Raw genomic sequence first — 26617 nt, 5'->3', positions numbered from 1 at the left:
ATGAAATAATATTGTCATAGCTTGAAATACACTATCCCGTCGCTACTTGGGAAGTATAGAATAAAATACAGATACGTGAGTATCCCATAATAGGTTAATAACCTAAGAAGATCCGGGTGTTCCGGATTCTTAAAATAGACCGATATGAAATCGGGACAAAAGGCTATGAACAAAATTTCGAACCGGTATAGTAACCGGGGAAAAAATTATAAAAATTAACAGACATTGTTGAAACAATTCCGTAATAAGTTAAGATTATCAATGAAATAATATTGTCATAGCGAGGAATATACCATCCCGTCATTACCAGGGAGGTATAAAATAAAAAGGGATGAAAAAGGATGCAAAAAACAGTGATGAATAAATATAATCAAAACTAGTTCCGGGGCCGGGGAACAGGGTTGGTAAAGTAAACTTAAAGTAACTTAAAGTAACTTAAAGTAAACTTGAAGTAACCGAAGATACATCCTTAAAATACATTAATAGAAAACTCCAGTTATGATCTAAAACTAATGTCTGTAATTGAATAGGGCTCCCGGAGGGAGGATATTAATCAAAACTGTGTCAGTGTCAACAGATCTTGTATTTAAGAGCCCGAAGGCTCCGATGTCTGATGACGATGGGTACCACGGGAGAGCGCGGGGGGAGCCAATGGAACCCCCACTACCCAACCGGAGGTACCGGGACGAAGGTAATGATTCATGTAGAATATAATATAATGATATGGGATATTAATAAGTCCTATGCGGACGATAATAGCAGGAGGTACCGTAGGTGGGGACACTCCTAATATAAGTGCTCATTCTTACAACCATAGCTAAAAGCAAAATTTACACCAAGGTGCAGTCATACCGACTAATCACGTGTGATAGTCCCCGGTGGTCCCGGCCCTCCCCCTCCCCCGACCGATGGCCAATCGGGGCGACGGGAGGGGGGGAGACGAAACCGCCCGGTATGAATGAATGAGACTAAGTCACACCCCGTGGGTACACTCAGTCCTCAATATGTCGGAACGTTGAGGGAAGACTGAGGAACAAGCATACTTGACCCGTATGTCATAACCAACAACCATCGAGTGAGAGGATGGGTGTACACTGGAGGAGGGGGGGATGGAATAGCCTCCCCAACCTGTGGGGGGGGGGGGTATGGTACTGGGGAATCACCAGTGCGTAGTGGTAGACAGGGCTACCAACTGGAGATCCCCTCAACATGACATGAAAATCCCAAAAATATGATCATAACGGAGTAAAGCAATAAATATAATATCAATGCACAAATACATAAAAATAATTAATGAATTAAAAGCGAAATCACGTAAGTAAGGTTAGGCATGCAGAAATAATATGGCGAGAGAGGGACTCGGGCGAGTGGTAAGGGAGGAGCATGACGCCATCAGCAGATGGAAAGCAGGGGTACCAACCTAGTTACTGAAGCGGTAGATCGAACAGTAAAAACAACAAAATACGCGAGAGTCCCACTCGAACCAAAAGTAAAACTAGGTGGAGCGTATTAAAACTAAAAGGTTTAATAATAATAAGTGAGATGGTCGTCTTCCTAGAACTAGCGAAACAATCTCAAAGGTGACGCAATCCACCAGCATGCACGAATGCAGGCATACCAACATAACCTACTCCTTGATGAAACGCTAACACTGATATCATAGGATAACTTAAAATTAATGCTAGATGAAAGCATAAAGATGGTGTACTATATAAATGTAAGGAAAAAACTCCTAAAAGTTCGAACAAATATTAATGACGGACGAACTAACGAGAAAAAGGGCAGAGCCGAACCATGAACGGTAAGAACGGGGACGCCGTTCATATATAAACACTTCTCAATTAATAAAAACAGAGGTTACACTGCCCAATCTCGCTAAAACTCATGGATAAAGTACTTAACTTCGATGGGGTATCATGGGAATCGGCCATCGATTATAAAATAATGATAAATCCAAGGGTAAACACAAGAAAAAAACATGTTGGACTTAATAACAACAAGTGCTATAAAGGAGTGACGTCACTGGCGTGGGTTGGGTTAGTGGTAGTAGTGTTGAACGGCACCTCGCTGTGGCGGGGATTTTGAAGAGGAGATATCTAAATAGTGCGAGACCTCTGGTTGTGAATTATCACGCCCCAGTATTTTATACCGACACCTTTTATAGGTGAGCGAGCTGGGTTCAACCTGGCATTCCTATGCTTTTTTTCTCTGGTAATATATAGCAGTTATATTCCTTAGAAATAGTGCTCTAGGAGTATTTCACTGCGCGGCACAGGTCGGAGCCCAGAAAAGGGATTTAGATAATCATTATTAGGAATTTGAAGCTCTTGCTGTTTCTTGTATGGAGATGTATGTTCTGATGGTATCTGACCAGATTAAGAGCTCCTCACATATAATGAAGCTAACTGAAGAAAATTATAGATAAGGATGAGACAACAGGCTAACTTTTAATGCCTGAGAAAATCCAGAGATGACTAGGCTTAGTAGATTGCTGTATGAATGAAGGTGATTTTGCAACTCAAGTTATTAATGAGCTCTTTGCTTTGATAGAAGTGAGCTTCAAAAGGTCTTTTCAACTCAGGCTTTATTTGTAAAATCTAAAAAGATGAGTAAGTCTTTGGCCAAAATAAGATTTCACCATACCTGCTCAATTTCGTTCTTTAGCCTAACTTCTTGAGTTTTGACTAGTAGTTCTAGTGCACCAGTCAGTAAGAATGCCAAGGTTGTGCAGTGCATTACAGAGTCAATTGCCTCTCTACAAGCCTAGCAATCTTGAATTACCCTTGCACAGTGAAACTCTTGCATTTCCGTGATCTGGTCTTCTCTTTACAACCACTGGATGCCAAGACTGGGCTCCTAGCCTGAATCCTAATATCCCTCCGCTTGCTGAAGTAGGCGCTCATGAGCAACAACTTTCTTCATTTACTGATGTCGTTGCATATCATATGTTCCTTGTGAAGCAAAGTGTACCTATATTAGATAGTTTTTTCAAAGTTTCAGTAAAATCTGATTGGTTGCATCATGTTTGTGTTTTTTAATTACGTTTTTTGATTAGGTAACTTGATGTTTTGTTAACATGTTTTTAGAAGGAATTTAGGTCAACTAGTATGGTTATGCTGGCTACTGAGAAATTGTAGCTTCCTGGTCACTTTGGAAAAGTTTCTTAGAGTTCAATATAAAGATATTTGGGAATTGAAATAGACAATTTCATTTCCAGATTTTTTTCATGGGAAAAGAGGATAGTTTTTTCTTTGTTGGAGAATTTTAAAAGTTTGAATTCTATAGGTTCATATGGGAAGAGGTTTCTATTTATCTCTAGGAGTATTCTTGGCAGTAAGAATTCTGACATCTCTCTTCATGGATGCTACCCAGGAAGGGTGGGATGAAACCATGGGTTGTCTATTTTTTGATAGAGAAATGGTTAAAAAAGGGATCAACCCTTGCTCTAGAACTTTCACATTAAAACATCTTGCATATTATGCGAGTGAGTGGTGGTCTTTTCAAATAGCATTTCACCTGCATAGATTTGGAACCAGGAAGGAACCAGGTCATAATCCATATTGATAATACCAGAAGTACTTTTATTTTGGAAAAAAAAAATAAGGAAAACACCCTTTTACCTCAGTTTATTCCAGTAAAAGAGGAAAGACAGATATTCACAATCAAATATTTTCCCTGCCTTTTGTTTGTTGGAGGATTTAGTTGGGGGAGAAGGCCAAATGTGAACATTTTTAAAACTTTTTGTTCAGGAAGAAATATGTTTTGCTCACCAGTTTCAGATATGTTCTCTTATTATTGGGGGCGGGACCTTGATACAGGACTTGTAGAATCTAGGTCTGCACTTTTCCTTCCTTAATCATTTGAGCTGTTTTAAGCAAGTTTTTTTCTGCAAAGAGCTGTAGTACTCGAGTGGCCTATTTTTGGCTACAGAGAGGATGGTTTACAGGTCTGTGGCCTCTGTTGTTGGAGTATCCAAGGGGTAGCCTTACAAATTCTATCTTCAGATAACTGGTTTCAAGGTCAGTTCACCCGAACACCTACTTTGTTTGCAACCTCTATGGACCTATTCGGTTATTTTTTAGCCATCTGTTATCTGTTATTCTCATGATTAACATGGTCAAGGGCAGCACTAAAATGAAAGCCAAGTATACAAAGTCCTTGATCACAATCAAAGGATTTCTGTACTGTATTAGAGATTGTAAGAAGGGCATCAAATGCTCGAAAGCCTTTGCTAAAGCCAATTTACAAATTATGGAATAGATTGTTAACTTCAACATACCTATGTAGATATTTTTCCAAAAGATGTTAAAATACTTAGGTGATATGAGAGTTCTGGAAATTAGGTGGTTAATTACAGGGTCAGGGTTACCACACACATTTACCCAATGGAGTAAGTTTACAAAATCTCCAGCAAGTGCAAAAAAAACTTCATGTTGCTAATTTGTAAAAAAAAAAAAAAAAAAAAAAAAACAGAAACATCTAGGTCTATTGAGAGAGTAAAACTGAAAAGCTAAACTAGTTAGTTTATCCACAGGAAAACAGGATTGAGGAAGATTAAGTTTCTCATTACAGTACTCTGCTTGGTGTCAAACACAGCCAAAAGGGGTGCATTTTACTGTACTTTGGACACTGAGATAGAGCCATCCGGTTTAAGTAAAGGAGGAAATGTTAAGTGCAGATATGCTGATCCTCACCATTAACTAGTGTCACATTAGAGAAACATTTTAATCCTAATTAAGGGATTTTGACGAAGGATAAATCTATTTCTGGGCGAGAGACCCGTGCCGCCCAGTGAAATGCTCCTTTAACATCATTTCTAAGGTAAAAACTGCTATGAATTTACCAGAGAAAAATTTGTATAGGAATGCTAGGTTGAACCCAGCTCGCTCACCTTAATAAGGTGTCGGTATACTACTGGGGCGTTGAATAAATCACAACCAGAGGCCTCGCACCATTTAGATATCTCCTGTCAACATCCCCGAACAGCGAGGTGCCGTTCAACATCCTACTACTACTAGCAATCCCACGCCAGTGACGTCACTCCTTATAGCACCCCAGATTGGGGCCCAAGCAGGGAGGGACGGGTGGGTTCACTGGGCGGCACGGGTCTCTCGCTCAAAAATAGATTTTTCCTTCGTCAAAATCCCTTTTCTGGGCTCCAACCCAGTGAAATCGTACCAGAGAATGGGGACCCAATATGGCTAACTACCTGAAGAGGGAATAACACAAAATAACAGAGCTGATGAGTTTAATATAAAAAAAGAGGGATGTGGAAACCCGTAAAATTAGATCAACATGTATATGACAGTGATAAATAGACATGGTAAACAATCAAAAATGAAACCCGTAGGTAGAATTCAACAGATATGAATAGAGGGAATCCAGCTTGGTAATCAAAAATGCAAAATAAAATCAGCTCGGGGATTAAGAACAAGTGTAATGAAAACAATTCGTGAAATTGAACAATTGAATAATAAAATAATACACCATAAGGGTGTATAGTAACGAAACAGGTAGGAACAACAGGTAAGCCAGGCAGGAGGGAAAGAGGACAGAGCAAGACGTTGTGATTAGGACTCAGTACCTTCAGGAGGAACTATATTCCCTGCAGCTACTGTGGCAAATCTAAGAGCTTCTAAAGGTTTTAGGTAGTGGCGCTTGAAAACTTTAGGGGACTTCCAACCCGTATATTTTGAGAGCTCATAAATTTCATTTGGTGGAAAAAATTAATTGAGGTAGCCACAGCTCTAATATCACGGACATGTGGGAATGATGCAGGATTAGCTTGTTTAATAAAATAAAGAATTTGTTGTCTAATTCCCTTATAGGTAATAGTTCCTCCGTGTTCTCTAATAAATAAGGGCCCTGTGGTTGTAGTGGAAGTCCTACCTAAGTAGGCTTTCAGGGTGGGAACTGGACACAGGGATGGATCCCGAGGAAGTGGAACAATCTTCCAGGGAGACCACCTGTTTTGGGGTCTTCATTTTTAGCCAGGAAAACTTTGTTAGGAGAGAGAAGAACCTCGCCCGAAGAGAGAAACTCTATATGACCAGGGTCTCTAGATAAGGCTGACAATTCTGAGATTCTAGAGCCCGAGGCGAGGCTCAAAAGAAAAAGTGACTTTCTTAACAATGCCATATAGTTACAGGATTCATTTGAGGTGTCAGAGGCTAGCTTAAGAACATCGTTCAAAAACCAGGAAACTGCGCTAGGGCGAGTTGAAGGTTTTAGTCTGGCACAAGCTCTCGGAATGGATGAGAAATATGAATCGGGTAGATCAATGTCAAAACCAATATGGAAGATCTTTTTTAAGGCTGACTTGATTGTAGTAATGGTATTGGCTGCCAGGCCAGATTCGAAGAGAGTTCTGAAGAATGTCACAGTTAGGTTCATCGTCATTTTCTCAACTTGGGAATCTTTCAAGAAAACTTAGCTAATTTCTTGACAGCCGAGTCATATTGACGGAGAGTAGATTCCCTTTTGTCAGATTCCAGGAAAATAGTATTCAAAGGATCGATGTTTGCACCCCATTGGGCTGCGAACTTCATGAAGACCATAAAGTTAGGGCATTCAGAATCCTGGAGGAAGTGAACACATTGCGAGTTTGTACTGTCTTTGTTAACAACGGACTGGGAATCCGCCGAGGGCGGAGACCTGGTTCTAGCAACAAGGGGAACCAATTGCTCTTGGGCCAGTTGGGGGCTACGAGAGCCACTTGACCTTTGAAGGATCTGAATTAGTGCAGAACTTTCAGCAGGAGGTTCACCGGAAGAAACAGATAAATCGTCTTCCAGGTATTCCAATCTAGAATCATAGAGTCCGTGGCATAATCCTGAGGGTCCAGGTTGGGGGCTACGTAACAATCTATTTTGCGATTGGATTCCGTCGCAAACAGATCCACCTGGAGACCCGGGACTTGAGATATCATCCACAGGAAAGATCGATGGTCTAGTGACCATTCCGACTCTAGCGGGGTCGTCCGGGAAAGTAAGTCCTCTACCACATTCCGGACTCCTGCTAGATGGACTGCTGACAGGTGCCACTTGTGCATTGCCGCCATGGAGAAAAACTTCAACACGATGTGGTTTATTCGGGGTGATCTGGAGTCTTCTCTGTTGAGGCAGTGTACTATGACTGCACTGTCGAGAACCAGTCTGATATGGAGATTCCTGGCTGGATTGAGACGTTTTAAAGTGAGGAAGACTGCCATGGCCTCTAGGACGTTGACGTGCATTTGTTGTAAGACCGGTGACCATAATCCATGGACTTTCTTGTGTTGTAAAGGAACTGACTTGGAAAGATTCTTGATCTTCGTCCAAGTCTGCAGACTTTTTCTCAGGGTTGGGGGAAGGCGAGCACGTCTGTCTCGGCGTATTGTGGTTGCTCTGGAGCGCTACACTCTGTTTATGTCCTTGAGTTTGGACCTCAGAACGACGTCTGTCACGGAGGCGAACTGTAAGGAACCTAGTATCCACTCTCGGCTCCTTCGGAAGGTCAACTTTCCCTTGAGAAATTGTTTTGTATTCCTCGCTATCACCTTCCTGTCGGCTTGGGGAGGCACAGTGTATGGGAGAACAGGTCCCCTTGTAGTCCCAGCCATTGAAACTTGGTCTGTGGGACCCGGCGGGATTTCTCGAGGTTGACTTGGAATCCCAGTTGCCGAAGGAAAGTGAGGACTTTGTTCGTTGCTACGCGGGAAATCTGGGTATTGTCTGACCAGATTAGCTAATCGTCTAGATAGGCTACTACCTGTATCCCCTGAGGCCAAAGCTCTTGAATTACTGTCTCTGCTAGTTTGGTGAAGATTCTGGGTGGTATGGTGAGCCCCAATAGCATCACTTTGAATGCATAGGCTTGTTTGCCTAGCTTGAAGCCCAGAAAAAGACGAAAATGCCGTGCTATTGGGACGTGATAGTAGGCATCTTGAAGATCGATGGAGGTGGTGACGGCCCCACGGGAAAGTAAGGTCCACACCTGCGAGACGGTAAGCATATGGGATTTGTCGCAACGAGTGAAGGAACTTAAACGAGACAGGCCCCGGATTACTCTTCGTTTGTCTGAGTCTTTCTTTGGCACGCTGAACAAGCGTCCGTGAAATCTTGAGCGACGTAAACTTTGGGTGGTATTCATTAGTAGCAGATCTTTTGTGAAGGAGCGTAGTTCTTCCGTGGACTGAGACCGGTTGAACTACTTGCAGAGGTTGCCTGAATTGGGAAGATTGGAAGGGTCTCAATCTCTTCCTACCTCGAATTGGGGTACTAGGAGGCTCATATCTCCTCTTTGAAACCAGGCCCCACCTAACCTTGAGGTTTTGGTTGGTTCTAGCTGCCTCGCTAAGGACCGAGTTAACTAAGTCCCCTGGGAAAAGATCCGGGCCCCAGACTGGAGCTTTGATGAGCCTATTAGGTTCATCCCTAATCGTGGCTTTGGATAGAACGTGTCGTCGACAATGGGTCCTGGCATTTGCAAAATCATAGGCGTCAGCCATAAAGTTTAGCAAGAGTGACTTAGTGAGGGCCTTAAGGAGGTCCTCCTTGGTGTAAGTGGCGACAGTCAATTCAGAAAGGGCAACTGAATTAAGGGATCTGCTGAATCTACACCTCGACTCATATTCCAATTTAATGAGAGACTCCGGGAGTTTGGGAAGCCGTTCGCTGAACTGCGTCGAGGCACAGTCCGGGCTCAACTTACCTACCGAGAAGGTAGCTGGGGCGTTCCGCCAACATTCACCGTCTCCCGGAAAGAAGGGAGGGTAAGCCGGTCTCCCTGAGGTGAGGTAAAGGCTGCTCTTCCTTGATAGCCTGAAAGACCGTCTCTATGATCTTGGTCGCACATGGGGTAGGGGTCTGGTCGTCGGCCACAAACATAGTATATGAACTTTTGTAGGCCGTAATCATTGTGTTCAAGCAATCCCACTCATTGAACACGCGGACCAAGACAGACTGTGCCTGTTCTTTAGGAAAATTAACAGTTTCCTTTGAGACCTTATCCAATCGAATCAGAGCCTCTTCCTTGAGGCGAGCGTAGCCGGGGAAGGGGAATTCAAGACCCGGCGGGTAGAAATCATAATCTGCAAGAGGCCGGGTACCGAAATCTCCGATTGACAACATACCCTCCGAGAAGGGGGCATGCAATGCCAACCTCCAAGGGTTATTCTTATTGAAAGGAGGAAGCTTGGAGGCGTCGGGGATGGGGTATTGTTGTTGTGGCGGTGGCAGCCCCGAGCGCATGAGTCCCTGAACTAGGCTCTCCATAGAAGCTATTCTCTCTCGTGATTGTCGCGTATGAGACGATAGTATCGACTCAAAACGAGCAAACATCTTCTTGGAAAAATCCACTGGGTCAGATGATTCCGCCGGGGGGGAAACAGGTGCCGGAACGGAGACTACTCCGTGAGAGGTTGAAGGCACAGCAATTGGGTCTTGAGAGACTCTGGTGGAGGAAGATTTAGCCTTCGAGGCTGATGATTTCGAAGACCTGTGATCTTTGGAAGACTTGTGGGTCGTATATAAATTCTTACGATGAGCCTTCACCCTGGGGATAACAGGCCGGGGACTGAGACCAGTCCCGGTTGTCCCCGGAAAACCTCGAAAAGAAGTGTGTTCTGAAGGAGAAGAGAAAGCCGGGCTAGGGATAGGAATCTTAGCCCGGGAACCACCTGACTCACCTACGTCCCTACGTCCCTACCTGCGTCGGGATCGTCAAGAGCCATGGGTTCCACATCGAGGTTGAGGGTAGAGACGTCCTCAGTTAGGGTGCCGCCCGTCTCTTCTTGGTAAGGGGCTGGAAGAAGGGATTCGAACCTCTCGATGAAAGGATCCGCCAATTCTTTGGGGACTGCAGGTGGAGTTTTAGCATGGGGGTAGAGACGGGAACACCAATTCTCAGAGAGGATATAAGGCTGTGAGGCCTTCACATTGCGGGCGAACCCGTCAATCCAGATCTTGAGGGTAGCCCGAGCTGTATCTTTCTCAAGTTGGGAGCACTGAAAGAGAACAGACTATTAGCGAGGGATATTTGTGCCAAAGAAAAGTGAAGAAGTCCAAGGACTTCGTAGACACCAAGTGAAAGGCATGCGGGAAGTCCAGAGGACTAGTGGCCTTAAAATCAATATTAGAAATTAATTGTAACTCCCTACAAGTCTGTATCAATGAAAATGCACTCACCGAGTCAGATGTTAGAGTGGAGGTCATTGTGTAGCAGACTACACAATTGTCTGGATGCCATACAGCTAAGTCATCCACTCGGACAGAACAGTGGGCGTGTGAATGACACATGTCATGGCCGTAGGGTTGATAGATGACAGCGGCACATGCTGTCATTGCACAGCATACAGTCTGTAAAATAAAAGATACATGAGTATCTCAAAGGAAAGCAAATTAGGGGCCTGGAGGCCCCGGTGCTTAATATATATATATATATATATATATATATATATATATATATATATATATATATATATATATATAAATATATATATATATATATATATATATATATATATATATATATATATATATATATATATATATATATATATATATATATATATAATATATATATATATATATATATATATATATATATATATATATATATATATATATATCTATATATATATATATATATATATATATATATATATATATCTATCATGATAAAAATGTTTTATATATATTCATCAGGAATCCTAAATGAAAGCAAATAGGGGCTCGGGGGCCCCGGATTCTTAAATCATAGCAATATCATGCTAAAAGATTTACATATCAATATCATGATAAAAATTTTTATATATATATATATATAAACCAGGTATATATTCTTCAGGAATCCTGATGATAAAAATGTTGTATATATATATACATCAGGAGTCCTGAATGAAAGCAAATAGGGGCTTGGGGGCCCCGGGTGCTTGAATGATATCAAGATCATGATAAAAGATTATATATCAATATCATGATAAAAATGTTTTCTATATATACATTAGGAATCCTGAAAGAAAGCAAATAGGGGCCGGGGGCCCCGGGTGCTTAAGTGATATCAATATCATGATAGAAGATTTATATATAAATATCATGATAACAATGTTTTATATACGTACAGTCTGTAAGACAAAAGATACATGAGTATCTTAAATGAAAGCAATGTTTTATATACGTACAGTCTGTAAGACAAAAGATACATGAGTATCTTAAATGAAAGCAAATTAGGCGGGCCCGGAGCTTAAATATCTACGTATATAAATGTCAATATCATGATATAAATCTTTCATATATAGCCATAAAGTATATTGAATGTAAGCAAATCGGGACCCGGGGGGTCCGGATAGCTTAAATATCAATATCAAAATAACTATTTTGATTGTAAAAGGAATTGAAAACAAGTCAGACCGTAACCGTGATCATATCAAAAGAGGGAAGGGAAGGTCGAGCACAAGGATCGTATATATAATATATATATGTGACTAATATAAAGTTAATCCAAGTAAGAATGAGTAACGTTGGCTCCGGAGGCGCAACTAAACAACTCGACCGGATGGTAATGTATAAAAGCTACTTCCGGGGATCCCGTAATGAAATCTTAATATATATATACATATATATATATATATATATATATATATAAGGTCCGTGAGGTGCGTGACACTAGAGGGGGAAAGGGATCTTTAACGGGTCCGTGACGTGCGGGACCGGGGAAGTAGCACGTACAAAACTAAATAAATAATATAACATAACAAGGTACCACGGACCGAGCCGAAAACTTCCCGCCGATCGTTGGCCAAACGAGCAACGGAAAGAAAACGACTACGACCGGGTAGAGTAGTGGAAAGAGTAAGTAATGTACGTTAATGTATAATAATAGTATGCCTCACAGATCAACGGGAACCGCCCGTGCAAAGCGGATGCCCCCGGGAGGGGTACATAGCGCTATAAAGTGACTCAAACTCGATCGAGAGAGAGAGAGGGAGGGAACCCCGGGGTGGGGTATCGGCGGGAAGAGGCTAGGAGTGGGGCGATAGCAGGTATACCAACCTGCCAGACCCACGATTGATATGATCATGCGGAAGGACTAATAACACAATAATAAACAAAACGCATGGTAAAATAAGATAGGAAGGCATGCTGGATGATGATAATAATAAAATTAGCTAAACATCAATCGTAAAACAAACGAGGAAGCGAACATGAGACAGGAGAATCAAGCCTGACGGCGCTGGGAGTAGGCAGGGCTACCAACATAACATAGGGTCAGTGAAGTGCTAACAAAATGAAAACCAATATGTAATATCTGACTCATGAAAGCCCCTCGAGCTAATGCAAGCAAACAAATGACGTTAAAATGATAAGCAAGTCCGTGGCGTGCGAACGTAAATAATCCAAATAATAATATGTGAAATAGAACGCCGAAGGCGATCAGGCATGCCAACCTACCGAAAATACGCACACGTATATGTAATAACTGTTATCATAACGAGAAACAATCAGTATGGATGACTTATTGAAAATCGTTAAGAACGAACGAGAGAGAGAGAGAGAGGAGGGAGCCGAGGGCCCTGAAAAACCCATGTGGGGTCGTGAAAAATAAAACTGTTATAATATAAGCAAAAAAGGGCAAGGCCCCCTCCAAAATCTCAAAACTCATAGATCTGGTACTTAACTTAGATGGAGTGACATTGGAGTCCGACATCTTGAGGTAAATCCAGAAAAAAAACAGCAAAATTCACACACTAAGGCAAAATAGGGATTAAATAGTGGTGCTATGAAAAAGGAGTGACGTCACTGGCGTGGGATTGCTAGTAGTAGTAGGATGTTGAACGGCACCTCGCTGTTCGGGGATGTTGACAGGAGATATACCGACACCTTATTAAGGTGAGCGAGCTGGGTTCAACCTAGCATTCCTATACAAATTTTTCTCTGGTAAATTCATAGCAGTTTTTACCTTAGAAATGATGTTTAAGGAGCATTTCACTGGGCGGCACGGGTCGAAGCCCAGAAAAAGAAAAGATGGTTAGCAAGTAGTCTTATCATGTAAGGTAGAACAGCTGGCTTACAGTAATCAAACCGTCCATTATAATTATTTTTACTATCCTATCGTATATATTGTTTCATAATCTATATCATTTTGGAGATACAGTACCTGTATGTTTGGTAATGATTTATAATTGTATTTATTCCTATTTTGTTAGAAACAGGTAGATTAGCATATGTTTCCAAACACCTGTAAGCTGTGCTAGTATTTATTATCCAGACAAAAGTGAATTATCTAGTATAGTAAGTACTATATTAGTTTTCCTCCATTGTGGACTTGTATTAATTTTTTCATTATTGTTCCATATTAGGAGGTGGTTAGTTTCCATCCTGCTCCCGTACGGGACCAGGAAGGACAACATCCAGGAGAGAAAAATAATCTTCTAGTTTGGTTCTCAGGGACTTCTTTCAAACATTGAGAGATTCTCCTAATTAAAGGAGGACAGGTTTATATGGTATATCCATTTGAACAAATAACAAATCTTCAAAAGAATTTATATTTTTCCATGCTATACAAACCCAAGTCCTGTAAATTACATTACCCACCTCAATCACCCCTCGCAGTCCTGGTTATAAAGTCAAAAGTGTGAGGCAGATGGCCGGGATTTTCTCATTGCACTACTTGTTAACAATTCAACATCTTTTCCATCTTGCACTGAAGTCATCTCCTATTGTAAAGGACTCTGGTTTGTATAGCTCATAAAAATACAAATTACTTTTAGAATGTATTATTTTATGAAAATTAATTTACCCTTTTATATTACAGACAATTATCAGAGACTCCCTTGTGGGATGAATTAGAAGAAGAAGATTTTAGTGAAACAGAATTTGTTAGCTTATTTTCAAGACAAGTTACTCAGCCAAAGAAGAAAGAGAAAAAAGAAGCAAAACCCGCTAAAATTAAGGTTAGTGTTCTTTTTCAATTTTTTTAATGCTGAAGTAGAGTACCTTGTAGTTTTTGCTGTAAAATGGCAGTGATTGTTACTTGTAATAGCTAAGTAGAATGATAGATATTTTAATTTTCACTTGAAATTGCTAATTCTAGTCAACAATTTGGAAATTTCAACCATGTTATCCCTAATTGGGAAAAGTATTAGAATTTTTAAATAGTCGACTAACATTTAAGAATTCAGGAGTGCTGCACAAGAGGTAAAAACCTCTCTCTCTCTCTCTCTCTCTCTCTCTCTGAGAGAGAGAGAGAGAGAGAGAGAGAGAGAGAGAGAGAGAGAGAGAGAGAGAGAGAGATATATATATATACCACAGACTGTATTCTATAAGTCTATAAGTCTCAAGATCTGGATCCATCTACCCCAGCTTTTGAACCTCAGATGCAGAGCACCCAACTGAAGAGCATGAATTAAATTATTTGAGATAAACAAGAGGCTCATCTCCATCTACAAAGACCACTCTTCATTATCTTCAGCCAAATTTGCTAGCTATAAAAAGGAGCTCTACTCATAAGTATAATCTTCCACCAAAAAAATTCAATCCTATCTTTAGAACCCACAACTAAAGTAACATTACAGCAACAGTCACACATGCTCTACAACAAAAACAAAGGGAGGTGCTTGTAAAGTTCCAATGTTAAATGGTAAATTCTGTTGCCTTCTCCTAACTTATCAAAATTCACTGGTGACTGCATAGTATTTTCATCCTTCATAAAGGCTTTCAAAACAAATATAGTACCCAACACATCAAACGATGCATAGGGATTTTATTACTTGGACCATTATGTAAAAGGTTGGATAAAGGGATTTTGACGAAGGAAAAATCTATTTCTGGGTGAGAGACCCGTGTCGCCCAGTGAAATGCTCCTATAGCACCATTTCTAAGGTATATAACTGCTATATATTACCAGAGAAAAAATTGCATGGGAATGCCAGCTTGAACCCAGCTCGCTCATCTGTATAAGGTGTCGATATAATACTGGGGCGCGATAAATCACAACCAGAGGCCTCGCACCATTTAGATGTCTCCTGTCAAAATCCCCGTACTACTACTAACCAACCCACGCCAGTGACGTCACTCCTTATAGCACCTCAGATTGGGGCCCAATTAGGGAGGGACGGGCGGGTTCACTGGGCGACACGGGTCTCTCGCCCAGAAATAGATTTTTCCTTCGTCAAAATCCCTTTTCTGGGCTCCGACCCGTGTCGGCCAGTGAAATCGTACCAGAGAATGGGGACCCAATAAGGCTAACTACCTGGAGGGAATAACACAAAATTAATATAGCTGATGAATTTTAATATCAAAAAGGAGGGACATGGAAACCCGTAAACAGATCAACACGTAAAAGACAGAGACAATTAGACATGATACTTAAACAAAATGAAACCCGAAGGGAAAGTCAACAGGTATGAATAATATTAATACAGCTTGGTAAGCAAAATGCAGTAAAGCATACAATCATAGATATAAATAATTAACATAACAAAGGAAGATCAGCTCGGGGGTTTCAAAAACAAGTGAAATCAAAATAATTCGAGAAATCGATCAATTGAATAATAAATAATACATCATGGTAAATAAAACAAGTAGGAACAACAGGTAAGCCAGGCAGGAGGGAAAGAGGACAGAGCAAGACTTTGTGATTAGGACTCAGTACCCTTGGGAGGAACTACATTCCCCGCAGCTACTGTGGCAAATCTAAGAGCTTCTAAAGGTTTTAGGTAGTGGCGCTTGAAAACTTTAGGGGACTTCCAACCGGTATATTTTGAGAGCTCATCAAATTTCATATGGTGGAAAAAATTAATTGTGGTAGCCACAGCTCGAATATCATGGACATGTGGGAATGATTGAGGATTAGCTTGTTTAATAAAATAAAGAATTTGTTGCCTGATTCCTTTAAGGGTAATAGTTCCTCCGTGCTCTCTAATAAATAAGGGCCCTGTGGTTGTAGTGGAAGTTCTACTTAAGAAGGATTTCAGGGTGGTAACTGGGCACAGGGATGGATCCCTAGGAAGTGGAACAATCTTCCAGGAAGACCACCTGTTCTGGGGATCCTCATTTTTAGCCAGGAACACTTTGTTAGGGGAGAGAAGGACCTCACCGGAAGGGAGAAACTCTATGTGACCTGGGTCTCTAGATAAAGCTGACAATTCCGAGATTCTGGAGCCAGAGGCGAGGCTCAAAAGGAAAAGTGACTTTCTTAATAATGCCATATAGTTACAGGATTCATTTGGAGTGTCAGAGGCCAGCTTAAGAACATCGTTTAAAAACCAGGAAACTGCGCTAGGGCGAGTGGAAGGTTTTAGCCTGGCACAAGCTTTCGGAATGGATGAAAAATATGAATCCGTTAAATCAATGCCAAAACCAATATGGAAGATCTTTTTCAAGGCTGACTTAATTGTAGTAATGGTACTGGCTGCCAGACCTGATTCGAAGAGGGTCCGGAAGAATGTCACAGTTAGGTTCATTGTCATTTTCTCAACCTGGGAATCTCTCAAGAACTTAGCTAATTTCTTGACAGCTGAGTCATATTGTCGGAGAGTAGATTCCCTTTTGTCGGATTCCAGGAAAATAGTATTCGAAGGATCGATGCTCGCACCTCGTTTGGCTGCGAACTTCATGAAGTCCATAAAGTTAGGGCATTCAGAATCCTTGAGGAAGCGAACACATTGCGAGTTTGTACTGTGTGTGAGCACCGGATTGGGAATCCGCCGGGGGCTGAGACCTAGCTCTAGCAACAAGGGGAACCAATTGCTCTTGGGCCAGTTGGGGGCTACGAGAGCCACTCGACCTTTGAAGGATCTGAGTTTGTGCAGAACTTTCAGCAGGAGATTCACCGGAGGAAACAGATAAATCGTCTTCCAGGTATTCCAGTCTAGAATCATAGAGTACGTGGCATAAGCCTGAGGGTCCAGGTTGGGGGCTACGTAACAATCTAGTTTGCTATTGAATTCCGTCGCAAACAGATCCACCTGGAGACCCGGGACTTGAGATAGTATCCACTGGAAGGATCGATGGTCTAGTGACCATTCCGACTCTAGCGGAGTCGTCCGGGAAAGGGAGTCCGCTACCACATTCCGGACTCCTGCTAGATGGACTGTTGACAGGTGCCACTTGTGCATTGCCGCCATGGAGAAAATCTGCAACATGACGTGGTTTATTTGGGCTGATCTGGAGCCTCCTCTGTTGAGGCAGTGAACTATGACTGCACTGTCGAGAACCAGTCTGATATGGAGATTCCTGGCTGGATTGAGACGTTTTAAAGTGAGGAAGACTGCCATGGCCTCGAGGACATTGATGTGCATGTGTCGGAAGACTGATGACCATAACCCTTGGACTTTCTTGTGTTCGGAGTAACCTCCCCACCCTGTTAAGGAGGCGTCTGTGTGGACGACGAGTCCCGGGACCGGATGTTGTAAGGGAACCGACTTGGAGAGATTCTTGACCTCCGTCCAAGGCTGTAGACTTTTCTTCAGGAGTGGGGGAAGGCGGGCACGTCTGTCGCGGCGTTTTGCGGTTGCTCTGGATCTCCACACTCTGTTTATGTCCTTGAGTTTGGACCGTAGGACGATGTCTGTCACGGAGGGGAACTGCAAGGAACCTAGGATCCTCTCTTGGTTCCTTCTGGAGGTCAACTTCTCCCTGAGAAATTGCCTCGTCTTCCTCGCAATCTCTTTCCTTTTGGATTTGGGGAGGCACAGCGTATGGGAGCATAGGTCCCATTGTAGACCCAGCCATTGAAACTTGGTCTCCGGGACCAGGCGGGATTTTCCGAAGTTGACTTTGAATCCCAGTTGACGAAGGAAGGTGAGGACTTTGTTCGTTGCTACGTGGCAATTCTGGGCATTGTCTGATCAGATTAGCCAATCGTCTAGATAGGCCACTACCTGTATTCCCTGAGTGCGAAGCTCTTGAATGACTGTCTCTGCTAGTTTGGTGAAGATTCTGGGTGCTATGTTGAGCCCGAACGGCATCACTTTGAATGCGTAGGCTTGTTTGCCTAGCTTGAAGCCCAGAAAAGGACGAAAATGCCTTGCTATTGGAACGTGATAGTAGGCATCGGTAAGATCGATGGAGGTGGTGACGGCCCCACGGGGAAGTAAGGTCCGCACCTGCGAGACGGTAAGCATACGGAATTTGTCGCAACGAATGAAGGAATTTAAACGAGACAGGTCCAGGATTACCCTTCGTTTGTCTGAGCCTTTCTTTGGCACGCTGAACAAGCGCCCTTGAAATCTTAAGCGACGTATGCTTTGGATCGCATTCTTTTGTAGCAGATCTGTCGTGAAGGAACATAGTTCTTCTGTTGGCAATTGGTAAAAGCTTTTCGGTGGAGGATGTCCCTGTATCCAGCTCCACCCTAGTCCTTTGGAGATAATGCTGGAAGCTCAATCGCTGAACTTCCAACGGTCTCGAAAAAGGTACAGTCTCCCTCCTACCTGCGTTGTCTCATTGGGTGGAGGATGATTTGCCTCCTCTGCTTCCACGGGTAGGCTTTCCCCGGTGGTAACCCCTTCCGCTACCTCGGGCGCGAAATGCACCCCTGGCACCTCTGTGACGCTGGTAGCCACGGAAGGAGGTCTGAGCCTCATAAATGGGGTTAAAGGCGGGGGAGAAGGACGTGGAGGCGATTTGAGACTGAGGGACCAGGACATATGGCTCTTGCTGCTGGCCCTTTGATGTAGAAGGCTGGGGGCCTTGGGGAGCCGTTTGAACCCTGAATTGGGAAGAGTGGAAAGGCCTCAGTCTCTTCCTACCTCGGATTGGGGTACCAGTCGGCTCATATCTCCTCTTTGGGACGAGGCCCCACCTAACTTTGAGGCTTTGGTTGGCCCTAGCTGCCTCACTAAGGGCCGAGTTAACCAAATCCTCCGGGAAAAGATGCGGGCCCCAGACCGGAGCTTTGATGAGCTTATTAGGCTCGTGCGTAATGGTGGCTTCAGAGAGGACGTGTCGTCGACAACGGATCCTGGCGCTTGCAAAGTCATAGGCGTCAGCCATGAAGTTTTGCAGTAACGACTTAGTTAGGGCCTTAAGGAGGTCCTCCTCGTTGTAAGTGGCAACGGCCAACTCGGAAAGGGTGACCGAATTGAGAGATCTGCCGAATCTACACCTAGAATCAAATTCTAATTTAAGTAGAGACTCTGGGAGTTTGGGAAGCCGTTCGCTGAACTGCGTCGAGGCACAGTCCGGGCTCAACTTACCTACTGAAAAGGTAGCTGGGGCATTCCGCCAACATTCATTGTCCCCCGGAAAGAGGAGGGAGGTTAAGTCGGTCTCCCTGAGTTGTGGTAAAGGCTTCTCATCTTTGATAGCCTGGAAGACCGACTCCAGAATCTTGGTCGCACATGGTGTAGGGGTTTGGTCGTCGGCCACAAACATAGTGTACGAACTCTTGTGGGCCGTAATCATGGTGTTCAAACATTGCCACTCATGGAACAGGCAAACCAAGACAGACTGTGCCTGTTCTTTAGGAAAAATGACAGTTTCCTTTGGAACCTTATCTAAACGGATCAGAGCTGCTTCTGTGAGGCGAGCGTAGCCGGGGAAGGGGAATTCAAGACCCGGCGGGTAGAATTCGTAGTCAGTAAGAGGCCGTGTACCGAAACCCTCGATTGACAGCATACCCTCCGAAAAGGGGGCATGCAATGCTAACCTCCAAGGGTTATTCTTATTGAAAGGAGGAAGCTTGGAGGCGTCGGGAATGGGGTACTGCTGTTGAGGAGGTGGTAGCCCCGAACTCATGAGGCCTTGGACTAGGCTCTCCACAGAAGCTATCCTCTCGTGTGATTGCTTCGTATGAGACGATAGTATCGACTCAAAACGAGCAAACAGTTTGTCAGAAAATTCCTCCATGTTAAATGATCCCGCCTGGGGGGGAACAGGTGCCGTAACAGAGACTACCTCTTGAGAGGTTGAGGGCACAGCAATTGGGTCTTGAGAAACTCTGGTGGAGGAGGATTTAGCCTCCAAGGGTGACGATCTCGAAGGGTTGTGGTCTTGGGAAGATTTGTGGGTTCTATATAAAGACTTGTGAGGAGCCTTCACTTTGGGTGGAACGGGTCGGGAGCTGAGATCAGTCCCGGTTGCCTCAGGAAAACCGCGAAAGGAAGATTGGTCCGAAATAGAAGAGAAAGCCGGGCTAGGGAGAGGAATCCCAGCCCGGGAACCACCTGACTCACCTACGTCCCTACCTGCGTCGGGATCATCCAGAGCCATGGGCTCCACATCAAGGTCGAGGGTAGCGACGTCCTCAGTTAGGGTGGCGCCCATCTCCCCTTGGTCCGGGGCCAGAAAAAGAGAAGCAATGGTCTCGATGATCGGGTCCGCTAGCGCTTTGGGGACCGCAGCTGATGTTTTAGCATTGGGGTAGAGGAGGGAACACCATTCCTCAGAAAGGACATATGGCTGTCTGGCCTTCACGTTGCGGGCGAACCCGCCAACCCAGATCTTGAGGGTAGCTCGGGCTGTTTCCATTTCAAGCTGGGTGCTCTGAAAGAGAACAGACTATTAGTGATTGATAAAAGTGCCAAAGAAAAACTAAGCCAAGGCTTCGTAGGCACATATAAGGCATGCAGGAAGTCCATAGGACTGTGGCCTTACAGTACAATATAATAAAAGAGGACATTAAAATGTGACTCCCCATAAATATGTAATAAAGTAACTGCACTCATCGATTCAGATGTTAGAGTGGAAACCAATTTGTAGCAGACAGGACAGTTGTCCGGATGCCAAACAGCTAGGTCATCCACTTGAAGAGAGCAGTGAGCGTGCGAACAACACACATTATGGCCGCAGGGTTGGTGGAGAACAGCGACACATGCCGTCATCGCACAGCGGACAGTCTGTAAGATAAAAGATACACGAGTATCTTAAAGGAAAGCCATTAGGGGCCGAAGGTCCCAGTGCTTAAATATTATAAAAGTTACTATTATGATATAAAAGTTGAATATATATAGCTGTAATTATCCCAATGAAAGCAAAGGAAGGGCAACGGGGCCCAAATGCTGTAACTCTATATATATATATATTTAACCCATGATAAAACTATCCATATAAGTGCCTAACATATGAATGAAGGCAAATAGGGGACCCTGGGGGGTCCGGGGGTTATAAGTCATTTATCAAATAAATGATAAAAATTATTCATATATAATGCCTTAATAATTGAATGAAGGCAAATTAGGGGACCCCCCAGGGGACCCCGGTGTTTAAAAAATAAAATAACAGCTTTACTTGAGTATAAAATTATTAAATCAAATTAAATTAATGAATTAAATTAAGTCAAACCTTATTCGTGATCATATCATGGAAGGCAAGGTCGAGAACTAGGATCGTATACAATAGATAAAAGTGACTAAAATATAAAGGGAATCCAAGTAATAATGAATAATGTTGGCTCCGGGGCTCAACTAAAAAACTCGACCGAATGGTAATGAATAAAAGCTACTCCCGGGGATCCCGTAATGGAAGTCTTTAAACATATATATATATATATCCATATGAGGTCCGTGAGGTGCGTGACAGAGGGCGGAGGGGGATCTTAAAAGGGTCCGTGAAGTGCGGGACCAAGCGGGAGAAGCCCGTACACAACTTAATATTAAATAACATAACAAGGTACCACGGAACGAGTCGAGACTCCCCGCCGATCGTCGGCCAAACGAGCGACGGAAAGAAACGACTACGACCGGGTAGAGTAGTGGGGAAACGTAATGTACGTTAATGAATAATAATAGAATGCCTCACAGAACAACGGGAAACCGCCCGTGCAAAGCGGATGCCCCCGGGAGGAGAACATAGGCGCTTATAAGATATCGGCGGGAGGAGGCTAGGAGTAGGTAGGCTTCGAGACGATATCAGGTATACCAACCTGCCAGACCCATGAGTGATATGATCACGTGGAAAGGTTAAAAACACTAGTAAAAACATAACACATGGTAAATAAGAGAGGAAGGCATGCTGGATGATAATAACAATAATAAAATTAGCTATAAATCAATCGTAAAACAAACGAGGGCGCGAACAAGAGACAGAAAAGAACAAGCCTGAAGGCGCTAGGAGTAGGCAGGGCTACCAACAGAACACAGGGTCAGTGAAGTGCTAACAAAATGAAAACTAAATTGTAATAACTGACTCATGAAAGCCCCTCGAACAAATGCAATCATACGAATGACGTTAAAATAGTAAGCGAGTCCGTGGCGTGCGAATGTAAATAAGCTAAGATATGATATGTGGAAAAGAACGCCGATGGTGATCAGGCATGCCAACCTCCAATATACGCACATGAACATGAAATAACTGTTATCATAAAACAGGACAATATAAAATTGATACGGTGTGTGAACCGTGGAGATCCATAAAGTTCACAACGAGAAACAATCAGTATGGAGGACTAATTGAAAATCGTTAGAACGAACGAGAGAGAGAGAGGAAGGAGCCTGTACCGAGGGAGACCCAGCAAGGTCGTGAATAAAAACTGAATAATATAAACCAAAACGGAAAGGCCCCCTCCATAATCTCAAAACTCTTAGCGCTCTGGTACTTAACTTAGATGTAGTGACAGTGGAGTCGGACATCTTGAGATAAATCCAGAGAAAAACAGCGAAATTTACACACAACACAAAGTATTGTTAAGAAACTGCGTGCTATAAAAGGAGTGACGTCACTGGCGTGGGTTGGTTAGTAGTAGTACGAGGTTGAACGGCGCCTCGCTGTTCGGGGATTTTGACAGGAGACATCTAAATGGTGCGAGGCCTCTGGTTGTGATTTATCGCGCCCCAGTATTATATCGACACCTTATACAGGTGAGCGAGCTGGGTTCAAGCTGGCATTCCCATGCAATTTTTTCTCTGGTAATATATAGCAGTTATATACCTTAGAAATGGTGCTATAGGAGCATTTCACTGGCCGACACGGGTCGGAGCCCAGAAATAGCCTGTACCCTCATGAAGGACCTAAAGGATTCAAGAAAGCCATGACTCTGTTACTGGAGGAGTATGGAGATTCATATAAAGTAGCAACAGCATAGGTTGAGAATCTCCTCGAGTGGTCGGAGATCAAGAATGATGACCTTAAAGGGTTAAAGGAGTTTTCAGGGATCTTGATGGAGTATGAGGTTGCTGTGCAAAGTCTTTAATATATGGATCTTCTTAAATTTATAGGCTCTTGCTTAATTGTGGTGGCCTATTGGAATCGTCCCTGCCTGGCGGTCTTTAGGACTGTGGTTCGCATCCCGCTCAAGCTCGATAGTTTCTTGTAAAGTCTGCAACCTCCCCATCCTCGTGAACTAAGGATGGGGGTTTTGGGGAACCTATAGGTCTGTCTGCTGAGTCATCAGTAACCATTGCGTGGCGCTCTTTGGTTCCAGCTTGGATGCTAATCATATGTATACAGTGTATGGTCAATCTTTAGGGCATTGTCACTGTCCCTTGCTTGTGCCATTCGTGAGCAGCCTTTAAACTACCCACTTACATTCAAAATAAATGGTGTGATGCTCCTACTGTACATCTGTCCGAATTAAGAAGGGCAGTGTAATATCCAAGGATGATGTGGAATCAACAAGTGATCCTACTTTCAGTAGACGAACAATGAAAGCTGACAACCACAAAACAAAAGCAGAGAGGTCTTTCCATTCTGCAAAGAAGCATAATATTAGTTCCTTTTCCATAACCATACAGTCAGATGATCATAGCAAATCAGCATATTCACTAAAGGCAGTAATAAATCTGGCTTAAAGGAATTTCCCCTTGTGTAAGAAATTAAATGATCTGGATGACTGTTTTGAATTTGCAAAGAAGAATATAGAAGACAAAATAAGTATATTGAAGAACAAAGGACTTTGCTTTGGCTGCCTTAGCTACAGTCATACTGTAAAGGGATATACCAAGAAAAGATTTTGCATAAAATATCAGAAGAGACATGCAGATAATTTTTGGCCAGTGATGGAAAACCAAACATACTCTACTGATAACAAGCGACAAGATACTGCTAAAATTTTATCTAGTGCTTGTATTACAGCTGAATCACATCTAGCACAGTGTTACAAGTCATATTGCCAATGAAGGTCCACCACAGTGATAACAATTAAGTTGAAACCTGCTTCTTCTATGACAATGGATCCAGTGGTTGTTTATAACTGAAGAGGTGATGGAACAGATGAAAAAAGATTCGATAGCAACCACATTCAGGGTCCATGCACTATATGGAGCATGCTACAGGGTCTTATGTCCTCTAGTATATAGTGGCAATGAATCAAAGAAAACAATCCAGTAAGTGTGCTTAAGGCATATGCACAAGAGAAAATTCCAGTCTCTCTTAACCAGATTTCTGTCATCCATACCACCTCTGAGAAAGCTGGCCAATAAACTTCCAAAGTATGAATACTCTCTCAGAAGATTGGACTTCTTATTGAATGTAATTGTCCTGCAGCATTTCAGCCAATCATTATATGTACTATGAAAACATTTGCAGTGTAATGTGTGCATTGTTGGACTGGTCAATGGACCAATGCAAGTTATAGTCAGTAAAAACAAAAAGTGATTTTCAATAGGAGGTTACTCTGGGAAGAGAAGTTAGTCAGGGAATGCATGACTCTAGATGTAGTCATCAAGATTTTCAAAATGGACTTAGGTGAAAAAGATAAAGGAAGCACTCCAAAAGAAATAGGATACTGACAGGAAGACCAAGTTCATGTGTGTGATGGAAAAACAGAAACATTCCACAAATGGATGTCAGCAATAAATTCCAAGCCCTCCAGAGAGCAATGGCAAAAATACTGTGCGAGGAAAAGTACTACAGATATTGTTAAATTTATGGACAAGTTGCCAAAGTAAAGATTTTCCCAGCAGGTACCACCAGATGCAGTCCATGAAAGAGGCCCTACATGGTATTTGCACCATAGAGTTCACCACCCAAAGGAACTGGACAAAAAGAGATTAGTTTATGACTGCAGTTTCTACGAAGTCCTAGTCTCGTAAATCTCATAATTGGTGTGTCAACTCAGGACAGAATAGAAAAAAAATAATTTATGGAAGACATTGAGGCTATGATCTACCAAGTAAAAGTCCCTGAACAACAATGTGACATACTATTATTCTTGTAAGGCCTGGTTGTGACTTACAACAAGAACTAGAATACCAGATGATCATTCATATATTTGGAGCAGTCTCATCTCCTAGTGTGGCCAACTTTTTTCTGAAGAAAACAGCAGATCATGCAGAGGAAGAATAATGATGAGTAGTTACCAGCAGTATATGAAGAAAGTTCTTTGTAGGCTACTGCTTCAAGTTATTCAAAGATGAAGTGACTGCTCAACAATTTGTTAAAGATCTTGTAGCAGCCACACAGTCCTTAAATCTAACCAGATAAAGAGATAACCTAAGATTTAAGAGTGTGACTTAGAGAAATACCTCCTACGAGAGAGTCTTCGGGATCCAAGGGCATATGGGAAGCGATACCTTTGTGTACCGTGTTGTCATGCAAAAGAAAATAATAACATTATGTGGCACCAGACATTGTCAGCTGCATTTTTACTGTTCGACCTGCTTTGTTTAGTCACCCTATTCATTTCACCAGCAAAGAAGATACTGTAGAATTTGTGTCAGGATGAAGGTCTTGGATGGAATGACACCACCTTGAGGCCTACCGGCCAAGGTGAAAAAAGTGGCTTCAAGAATTACCATCGCTCTCTGACAAGTGCATGAAAGGTAAGTGCTTTGGACAAATTCAATCAAGTCACCTTAATGTGTTCTGTGATGAAAGTCAAATAGGCAATGGGGTTGCTGCATACATCAGACTAATTGATGAAAAGATACACATCACTTCTCGTAAGGAAAAACCAAGACTAGCAACTATCAAGCCTATACTAATACCTAGACTGGAGCTTATAACAGCCACAATATCAGTGAATATTGCATAGCATGTATTACAAGAGCTAGACATCCCCGTTGATAGTTTAACTAATCACGCATCTTCTACAACAGTGTTGCACTTCATCAGTTGAAATGAAAAGATATCTTGTGCCTGTGGCTAACCAAGTAAAAGTGATCCGAGATTATTCAAAAGTTCAGGCAATGAAGATAAATAAACACTAAAGACAACCTTGCCAATATTGCTTTAAGAGGAGTAATGGGAACCCAGGTAACAGATACCAAGCTTTTTCAAGAGCCAAATCCATCAGGCCAACAGAGGGTCTTTACAAGAAGGATCCAGAAGAAAGTTTTGCTATATCAGTGGATTTAGAAGAATCTGAAAGTGCTACAATTAACTTTTTGGCTATTTCTTTTCTGGCATAGCCAAAGAGTAGCCTGCTACAAAAGATTCTTCACCTTACTCAAGACAAAATCTGTTGGTAGGAGTCCATTTGATATCCTCTAACTTAACAGAGCTGTAGTAGTCATCATAAGTACTTACAAGAAACACTTTTTCTAGAAGAATTGAAGCATCTACAGAATCAAATATGTACATGGGGCTGAGTGCGCCAGATATCAAATACAGTCCATAGCCTTGACCGTGTTATTGATCCAGAAAGCTGAAAAGTGTCTCTCACATTTTTTGTTATCAAAAAACCTTAAGATCTGTTGGGCTCCATGTCCTGTTGGAATTCACAGGAATGAGATAGCTGACAGAGAAGTGAAAGAAAC

At 42.6% G+C, this 26617-nt stretch overlaps 1 protein-coding gene across 3 annotated transcripts in view; it reads left to right on the top strand.

Annotated features, from left to right (window-relative positions):
* Positions 1 to 26617, top strand: part of LOC137616297 (uncharacterized) — a 308280-nt gene that overhangs the window by 252003 nt on the left and 29660 nt on the right. For all 3 annotated transcript variants that reach the window (XM_068345942.1, XM_068345941.1, XM_068345940.1), the window contains one exon: positions 13795 to 13933. In XM_068345942.1, the coding sequence (XP_068202043.1) occupies positions 13795 to 13933 (139 nt within the window). The remainder of the gene's footprint in view (positions 1 to 13794; positions 13934 to 26617) is intronic.

The sequence above is a fragment of the Palaemon carinicauda genome, chromosome 22, assembly GCF_036898095.1.
Source record: "Palaemon carinicauda isolate YSFRI2023 chromosome 22, ASM3689809v2, whole genome shotgun sequence".
NCBI classification, from domain to species: Eukaryota; Metazoa; Arthropoda; class Malacostraca; order Decapoda; family Palaemonidae; genus Palaemon; species Palaemon carinicauda.
The sequence above is the reverse complement of the archived record's forward strand: the minus strand, read 5'-3'. Positions and strand labels throughout refer to the sequence as shown.